This window comes from Rhinoderma darwinii, chromosome 4, assembly GCF_050947455.1.
Source record: "Rhinoderma darwinii isolate aRhiDar2 chromosome 4, aRhiDar2.hap1, whole genome shotgun sequence".
NCBI classification, from domain to species: domain Eukaryota; kingdom Metazoa; phylum Chordata; class Amphibia; order Anura; family Rhinodermatidae; genus Rhinoderma; species Rhinoderma darwinii.
In genome coordinates this window covers 394,022,582-394,032,581 of record NC_134690.1, presented here as the reverse complement: position 1 = coordinate 394,032,581, position 10,000 = coordinate 394,022,582, and the positions used below count along the sequence as shown (strand labels likewise).

At 44.7% G+C, this 10,000-nt stretch overlaps 1 protein-coding gene across 1 annotated transcript in view; it reads right to left on the bottom strand.

Moving 5' to 3' along the window:
- Positions 1-10,000, bottom strand: part of IARS2 (isoleucyl-tRNA synthetase 2, mitochondrial) — a 73,610-nt gene that overhangs the window by 11,166 nt on the left and 52,444 nt on the right. Inside the window, exons 13-15 of the mRNA XM_075863353.1 lie at positions 3,880-3,982; positions 3,107-3,203; positions 593-701 (exon numbers count right to left, since the gene is read on the bottom strand). Of these exons, the coding sequence (XP_075719468.1) occupies positions 593-701; positions 3,107-3,203; positions 3,880-3,982 (309 nt within the window). The remainder of the gene's footprint in view (positions 1-592; positions 702-3,106; positions 3,204-3,879; positions 3,983-10,000) is intronic.

Genomic DNA, 10,000 nt, shown 5'->3' with positions numbered 1-10,000 from the left:
AGCCCGATACTGTCACCTCTCCCCTGTACAGCCTCCAGTGACCCCATGAGGTATACAGGAACTTTTCTTCATGAAATCAGCCCGATTACCAATGAGGATATGTGCTCTCAGATTGCTGCATTTAGGGGTCTTCCCCCCCCCCCCTACTACGGGGGTGAGTAGATGAGCAGTTACACGCGATCACCCCCGGAGCCTAATCAGGACACTTGTCGACTTCATGACTCGACATTTACCGGCATCTGGATCGCTGATATTTTTGGTCTCTTCGGTTTTGATGATCATGTGAATGTGACATAAGTGACACGAATGAACTCGGCACGTCTTAGACTTTTATCTTTAGGTTTTGAGCTTTTCAGACTTTGCTTGGGTTACACTTTGATGTAAAATTGCATGATTGTAAAGTGCTGGGTGGTATTTTCACAATGTGCTTGGTGTCTACATTCAGAAAATATATAGGTATGGATTTTATATATACATATATATATATATTTATTTTTTTTGTCATCCAGGTTTTATTTGAATTGGTCAAAAGTGAGAGAATTGTCCAAGCAGCGAAAGGGTTAAACTAAGTCGTCTGATTCCCAGCACTTACTTATATGGAGCTTTATTCCTAGCGGCCACACTGGTGAGCAGCGAGGACTGGAACCATCCCCCGAGCTGATCCTTCCCCTCCACGTACACGTCGGCTCGTTGTTCTGCGTCTATATAATAAAACAGAAGGAAAAGAGTCATATTAATTACAATCAGGACAGAAATTGCGGCTGCTTGTAATGTGTTTGCCATCCTACAGCGACAGCTGCACCCCACGGACGGGTATGCTCAGAATTACAAAGTTCTCCCCGCTACTACAGTCACCCAACTTTCCCAGACTCACAAATCTGCCCATTCATTTAGCTAAAAAACACTCATTATAGGGGTAAGCTTATTCACTGTATAATGACAACAAATTTCTTGTATAGTTTGGGTATTAATTCCTTACGTTTTTGTTTTTTTTAAGATCGGTGCTTGCTTTCAGTGAATGGGAACCTCCATTATTTATTTGTAGAGGATGAAAATCTGTCCTGGTCATGTAATGATCACACAGGTGCACGGCTCGTTGCAAGACACAGCTCTGATAACTGTCATGCAGCTGTGCAATCATCACAACCAGGACAGATTTTCATCCTCTACAAGTAAATAATGTAGGCTACAATTCCCTGACGGCAAACAGAGATCTTGAAAAACATGAGGAATTGATACGCAAAGTATATTAGAAAATGGTATAACTTTTCACACCCCTTTAAGCTCTCTACTTGTTGTGACACTTCGCTTTCCACCATGGCAGGTTCTGGACGATATGATTTGCTGGGACATGTAGTTCTACCCAGTTGGCCTGCTTTGTAGTATCTCAGCAGTGACATGGTGCAGGGATCTCATGCGTAATCTGAAGCTGGTGTTTACTTTAAATCAGTGGGTCAGCAGTAACAAGCCGGCAGATACCGGAGTCGTAAAGCACCAATCGCCCTGTTAAAAATGAAACAACGTAATGTCGACAATCCGATCTGCCGGCAATACAAGTACTCAGCAGGGACCGCGCTTTACAGCCATTAAGGATTCTACCTAACAATATCTGGAGCTTTTAATAACGGTACCAGGCATGCAGGGACCCCCCACCGATCACAGGAACAGGCCGGTGTCTAGTCCTGATCACAATATGAGGTTTGCATTATGGAAACCGCTGAGTTGGTTTCCATAATTCCCATTCATGTCAATAGGGGAGACGCGGTGTATGCGCGGTCTGCTCGTTCATCTGACGTCTACTCCTCCCGACTACCCCACACACCGGCATGGTCGAGCGTGCAAGTATCTTCAATAGGGAGAGTGGAAAAAGCCGGGATCAAAAGGATGGGGTATGTGAACATCGGCTTTCGAGGGACGGTTGGGACAGCCCCATACGCATTAGATAGTCAATCGATCGCTGCTGAAATCGGCAGGTTGGGGCAACTTTTATCGCATGCTTATTATGTTTATTATTCCTGTTCTCTGTATGGTGGGAAAAGCCCTTAAAGCGGACGACACACAGAACAATAACTAGCGCTCCCCCATGCCAGATAGGTTTTAGACCACTAACGTTCTACCGTTCATCCAAATTGGTTTGCCTACATATTAGTTGCATAGTAAAGTATCCGCAATTATGGTGTCAAAACAGTTTTCCGTGGGTTCACAATTGCAGATACTTTACTGTGCGACTAATATTAGGCAAACCAATTTGGATGACCAGTAGTGCGGTAGTGGTCTCCAACCAGTGGCTTTCCAGCTGTTGCAAAACAACAACAACTACCATCATGCACTGACAGGTTGTCGAGCATAATGAGAGTTGCAGTTATGCAGCAGCTGAAGAGCCACAAGTTAAAGACCGCTGGGGTGAGGTAAACCACATCAATAAGGCAGCGCACCCGTGGATAGACAGTGGTTATCAGGGCATGATGGGATTTGTGGTTTTGCGACAGCCGGAGAGCCACACGTTAGAGATTACCGATGTATGAGGATTGCGAAGGGGCTGCAATCAGAACACAGAGCACCCTGACCCTTAAGCGCTCATTGGCTGAAAACAGGCCACAGTGTCTTCATTTTAGCTACCTTTGGGGTCTCAGTACAGGGACATAAACCAATCACAACTTCTGACATGTCTTTGTGATAGGTGAGGAGTAAATGGGGATTTACACTGGCAGATGATCGTGCAGACCAGCGTTCATACAACGCTCATTGCCGATAATTGCCCTGTGTAAACACAACAGCGATCAGTAGATGATCGAGCGTTTGCTCTTTCATCTGCTGGTCGTATAGTTTTAAAAAAGTAAAATATTATCGTTATCGGCAGCACATCTTGGTGTGTAAACAGGGAGACGCGCTGACGACATGATAATAATGTATGGAGAGGAGCAATCGGAGTAACGACCGCTCGTCCCCATCCATAGCTCCGTGTGACAGGAGCAAACGAGCGCCGATCAACGATGTCTCGCTGATCGGCGCTCTCTGCACCGGCCGGTGTAAAAGGGCCTTAAGCTGAAATGACGGTGACCCTGTAATAAAACTAAGGCTTGCGGTTTCTACAGAGAGCTCATACCTTCCAAAACAACGGCCCACGACGTTCCACTGTCAAACCAGATGTCCAAAACATCTCTTCCCGCCTCAAAATCAAGTGAATTGTCGCTGCTTCCAGCCTAAAAAACAGGAGTAAAGCGAGAAGAGATTACACATAAACACATTCTGTAACTTTTATATGATTTATACAGGTGGGACCTCCACCTATTGAAGCAAGGGGGCTCCTGTGTTCCCTCATTACTCATCTAAACCCGGTGCAAAAAGAGAGGAAAGGACCAGCGATTCTGATGCATTTGCATCGCGGTCTATGTGGAGCGACAGAAACATCCGAGCCAGAGCCGCATATGCCCACAAAGTTACTTGCTGGAATGCCCCTTTAAGCCAAGGATTGCTCTTCCGGGTAACCTCCAGCAAATGTGGCCCATGTCCTGCAAGATTTCAATAAAATCCCAGCACACGGCTTCAATAAAAATTCTCTAATATAATGTTATTACCAGAATGACAATCCAAAAACACTGATCTGGCTGCCCGCAGACTGGCAAAATGAAACACTCATCTCCGGTGGGTTATTACACCCCAACAAATAGTAGGTTTACAAGGGATATTTGAGTAGCTGGAGTCCGACCCCTAATATCCGCACAATGGGGGGGGGCCGCAGCGCTTGCCTTCATGGTTTACACAGGCAAAACGACTGGTCAGTATGGGCGGTTGTGCCCGATAGTGCTGAGTCCCATTTACTTGGTATGGGCAGGTTGTGCCCGGGTAAACAATGAAGTGTGGATTATATGTAGATACCTGCTGAAGCACGGATTTAGGAAGAAGCTCTTCCACGGGATGCGTCCACCACACGTCACTGCCATGCTGCTCCACCAGTTTAATGATATGACCAACGGTGTGCCTGTGAGAAGAGAAAAAACAAGTCGGACCCTGATGTACGCAGCAGTTATACAGAATACAGCAGGTGCAAGCTGTGCTGCAGCAGCCGGGGGGATCGAATAATGTCGGCTAAGTGAGATGTGAATAGAACATTGGGATAAATGACGGCAACGCCTGAGTGATATTCCTCCCAGTAGACACACCGCTATAATCCATCAGCCCTTATTGTTTCTAATACAGGATTGTACATTATGCTTACACAATACAAAGTACAATATATTACAGCGCACGATGCAGCTATTACAGGGGCAGCGACGGATGCAGGAATTGTATCTGTGCTCCCATAATCCCATGTACTGCAGCACAGCATCAAGTCTCCAATGCCGGCCGGACCAGACAGGACAAACACTTTACATAGATCTAGATTAGGACATATGGACTGAATAGAGGACCATTTAGACTGGGTGCCATGTAATACTAGATTTCCCCTCCAGAGAGCGCTACAGAGCAAAGGAGTGGCTCCACGGAGATAGCTGCTGATCGCCGAGAGTTAGTAACGTCAATCCTGTGTCTATGAAATGATCACGGTGGAGGCTTCATTTTATGAAAATTGGGACAGCCCCTTTAATAGTACTCTGGGCCTCTACGGAAAATACTTAGGTACTGTGTTTTCGGCCTTGGTCAGACGTGTGTGTGTGTATATATATAATGTAGGCTTCTAATGAACAGACATATGCCAAATGTGTGTTAAAATATGTCTGACGGGTTTACATTGAAGAGAGGACAACCTCTTTAACCCCTTAACGCCCGCCGTATAGCCTTTTTACAGCGGCCGTTCGGGGTAGTTCTTCCGAAGCGCCGCCTTTTCACGGCGGCACTTCAGAAAAAGTTTTCCCGCCTCGGGGCGGGGGATCTCCTGAAGCCCATGCTATTGCGAACAGCCTCGGGCTTCAGGGCAACGATCGGACACCACTAGCAGTGGTCTCTGATCATATTTAACCCCTCAGATGCGGTGGGGCTCCCTCTCACCCCACTGGCATCCCGTGATGCAATTGCAGGGTGTCAATGGGTTCTATGGCAGCTGGGGGCCTAACAAAGGCCCCCAGGTCTGCCTCTAGCGATTGCATGTTAGATGCCTGCCAGTTCTACACTGACAGGCATAATACGCTGCAATACGGAAGTAAAATAAAAAAAACATGGCAGAATTGGTATTTGGTATTTAATGTTCATCCTGCCTTGAAAAAGATTTGATAAAAAGTGATCAGAAAGTCGCAAGTACTCCAAAATTATACCAATAAAAACTACAAGTCGTCTTGCAAAAAAAAAAGCCCTCATACAGCTGCATCGGCGGAAAAATACAAAAAGTTATGGCTCTTTGAATATAGAGACACAAAAACAAATAATTTAAAAAAAAAAAAGTAGTAAAACATAAAAAAGCCTAAATAAATCTGGTATCGCCGCAATCGTAACAATCCGCTGAATAAAGTTATTGTGTTATTTATACCACATGGTAAGCGGCGTAAACTTAAGATGCAAAAAAGAATGGTGAGATTTCCGTTTTGTTTTTTTTTTACTCTACCCCACCAAAAAAGTCAATCATTAAATTATCAGTACCCCAAAATGGTGCTATTTAAAAAATACAACTTGTCCTGCAAAAAAAAAAAAAAAAAAAAGGCCCTTATACAGCTATGTTAACGCAAAAATAAATAAATATTTAAAATAACCCCCTTAACAGTCAAGGGGGCGTGTACTGTCAAGGGGGCGTGTTACTATGGCTGTGACACTGTCCAATCAGATATTGACAGTGCCACAGCATGAGAGAATCTTTTAATCCGAACAGGCAAGGGGGCGTGTCACTGCTACGGACAGAGCTGTGGAGGGGAGAGCGCATGCGCGCTCTCATCACTTCAGCTCTTGTGAAAGATCAGTCTTGTACTTTGTCTGACGAACTGGAAATGGGGCATTTCACTGCTACGGACAGTGTAAGATCTAGGGAGCGCTCCCCAGCTCTTACACTGTCTGTAGCAGAGTCACGCCCCCTTGCCAATTCGGCAGACAATACAAGACTGATCTCTCGCAAGAGCTGAAGAAATGAGAGCGCGCATGCGCTCTCCCCTCCACAGCTCTGTCCGTAGCAGTGACACGCCCCCTTGCCTGTTCGGATTAAAAGACTGCAATCGCACACTCTCTCATGCTGTGGCACTGTACATATCTGATTGGACAGTGTCACGGCCATAGTAACACGCCCCCTTGACACTACACGCCCCGTTGACTGTTCAGGGGGTTATTTAAATATCGGGCGCCAAATATAACGGCACTGATATCTAAATAACGGTGGGAGGTAGAAAAAAAGATGTAAAGTGCGCCAGGATTTGTGCAGCCCTCCCCATTACATGCTACACTCATGTATGGGGAGGTGAAAGGTTCTCTTTAAAGTTTAAAATACCTTCGGTATTAAGGGGTTAAAGTAAATTTATCATCAGTAAATGGCCAAAAAACATTTTTGTAATTTTTTTATTATAAACATTTTTTTTTAGGTTTTTGTGGGGGGGCTTGTGGTTTAATTTTCTATTATGTACAGAAAAAAAGTGTTTTGTGTTTTTTTCTTTAAATATTACAGTTTTCGCTGTCGTCTTTAGCTCATTTGTTGGCTTTGCTGTATAGATTGGGACAGAATAAGCAGAGTCATTATCAGAGGGTGGTTAAGAGCGTGCACGCACCCTGCTGCAACATCTGTGCAAACAATACAGGAAGGAAGTGTGTGCTTCCCATTCGCCCACCCCACGGAATTTTTTAACAATAAAAAAATTTATTGTTTCAACATTTAACAAAAAAAGAACAAAAACATTATTACTCCTCTACAGACTTACAGCTAAATCATGGACCTAAAATTATTTACATGAGAGATTCGCTTTAAAGGTCTACGGAAAGCTGGGAGATCCCCAGGTAATTTGATGGAAACGTTGGTTGTGCTTTGCGGATGTCTCCTCCAGACACTGTGCTTGGTGTCACTTCTTTTCCCCTTTTTCAGTACTCTCGGAATGCCTGCAGGGGGAGTAATCCTATTTATCGTGACCCTTCGCCTTATTTCCAGATAATCGTGGTACGGACAGTCATCTGTAGGGGTGTATTACGCTGTTGTTTGCTTTGTGCTATCTGTAGATATTTATATGTGTGTCCCTTGATCTGTCAAAGGTTCTCGCCATAAAGAGATTATTGTTTAACCTTTTCTAGGAGCGTCTGATCCCTCACAAGGTGTAATGTAAGGACACTGCGGGTTGTTAGCTACAATTTTTAGAAGGGGTTTGGAAAAATGGCTTCATTAATATTACGCCTGATAAACTATGGCGGGAAACATTCTTAAAGGGGAAACCGTCAAAATGATCTGATCTGCCATAGACACAGGTGAGAAGATCACACAGGCGGCCTAATCGTGGACACCACTGATTTTCAGAAAACAAAAAGGCCTTGATAGATGTTCCAGCCCCTTTGGCACCGCTCGGATTTCTGTTACTGTAATGTGAATGGCACTTCTGAGACAATTTCACCGCTTTGGACAATCCCTATTTGTTAGCAGCTGATCACAAAGTGTCCGCCTACTGGGATCCTCAGTGATCAGCTGTAATCTGTGGGGAAACCTGGCAGTAAGTGTTCAATATCCCTGCAGCGCCACCACAGGGAAAGTTAAGAATTACACAGTGTCCAGTCATATCAATGTGTGGTCTGTGTAATGCAGGACAGGACGGGTCCTCCAGAGCGAGAGACGCTCTTTATAATCACTCTCCACTCTGGATAAGAGATGAGAATCCTGAACAGAGGACTCCCCTCTATATACTCAGAACTCCCTAACAGGGTGTATAGTTCTGGTTTAGAAAACCCAATTCCAAACTTTTTTCCTCAACGTATTCTGTCAGCCATGAAAGTTTTTTACTTTCTAAGCAGCTGTTTGAGGACTTGTTTACGAGACGAGTTGAAGATTTTTTTTAGACATCATTTTGGGTACATATAAAAGTTAAATCGTACCCACAGTTGCGATCTCCCGTCCTGACATGAGGCGTGAAAAACCGCTTGTACATGATTGGTGGAAAAATGGGACCTGCGCACAATACCCTCTAGGTGTTGTAAACTTGCAACAGAACCGGGTCCGCACAGCGGGCACTAGCGTTTCTCTACGCCTGATGTCAAGTTGGGCAGAAGACCACCACTGGACCAGTGGTCTGCACATTCATTTCATACATGTTATTCTAGAGGGGTGTCCCTGCTGGTTCACAGATCGCTACGCTGGGAGGCTAAGGTGACTCGTAGAGACTCTGAGGGGAGGTTCATTCTTACCTATGCTGAGATTGACTCTAAGGGCTACGTCATTATATGTATTTATAACCCACCTTCGGCCTCTTTGGAAATTTTACATTGGGCGATTAGTTTCGCCCTTGACTACCCAGACGCTTCTGTTATTTGCATGGGGGACTTCAATCTCTTAATGGATAGCAATTTAGACAGATTTCGTGATTCAATACCGTCTAGTGTGGGCGGCACGACAAATACCACTTTATATACATTCATAACTGGGACTGGATGGGTTGACCTATGGCGCTTTAAATGTCCTGATTTGTTAGAATATACTTGTCATTCCTCAACAAGACGTACACTGTCACGCCTGGATTATATATTTGGGACACCTGACTTGGTATTGCGCATGGCCTCTATAACACATGGTCCCCGGGGAATATCGCATCACAATCCAGTTATTCTCACTCTCCGGACTCTCTCCAGTAGAAGTAGGCCCCTGTGGAGGGTGAGCCCCGTCTGGTTATCTTTAATCGGCCCATCAGATAGGATCCCGGATCAACTAGATTGCTTTATATCCACTAATGATATACAGACGGATGCCTCTAATTTTTGGGATACCCTCAAAGCATACTTGCGAGGCTGTTTATCCTCTACTATCTCTTACATTAAACGCACGTCTGGCCAGGATGAGGAGATTCTGACAAATAGGCTGACATTAGCTGAACGGTCCTATGTCTCTGACCCTACTGATGCACCCAGGTCTGAATGGTTGAGCTTTCAGAGATTATACGCCCAACAACAACACGTTAAATCTAAACGGAAGCTCTTTTTTTCTAGACAGTCATACTTTGAACTGGGGAATCAATCTAGCAAACTATTAGCATTCATGGTGAAGCAAAACTCTGCCTCGAATGCGGTCTTGAAGCTTAGGGCCCCCTCCGGGGATATACTTGTGGAAGCAGAACTTTTGACTCAACGCTTTCAGGATTATTATACTTCCCTTTATAAGACTACGCTGGCTATAACTGATATGGATATATCTGCTTATCTCTCAGATTTATCTTTCCCGCAGCTCACAGACACTCAACAGGCATTTCTGGATGCTGAAATCACAATAGACGAAATCACCTTGGCCATCAAAGCTATGGCTAAAGGTAAAGCCCCCGGTCCAGATGGCCTCCCTATAGAGATTTATAGTAAATACAGTGACCATTTAGCACCCCAGTTACAGCAGGTCTTTGAGTTTGCCATTGCTTCTGGGGCATTGCCATCTACATTTTATGATGCCACCATAGTGGTTTTGCTTAAACCCGGAAAGGACCCCTTGGACTGTAGTTCTTACCGCCCCATATCATTGGTAAATGCCGACTATAAGATCCTGACTAAAATCCTAGCTCAAAGACTGAATATGGTCATCTTGGATTTGATACGCCCGGATCAAACCGGCTTTATGCCGGGAAAAGCACATCTATAAGTATCAGGAGGGTTCAGACGATAGTCCAATATAGCGCATTGCAGGACAACACTTGGGCTTTGGCGTCTCTGGACGCAACAAAGGCTTTTGATTCCATTGAATGGCCCTTTTTCTTTGCTTGTCTGGAAAACTTTGGTTTTGTTCCTGTTTTTTTGTAAATGGATACAAATAATATATGCTTCACCCCGGGCTAATGTCTTGGTGAATAATATACTATCCCCATCATTTGCTCTTCAAAGGGGTACGCGTCAGGGATGCCCCCTCTCGCCCGCTTTA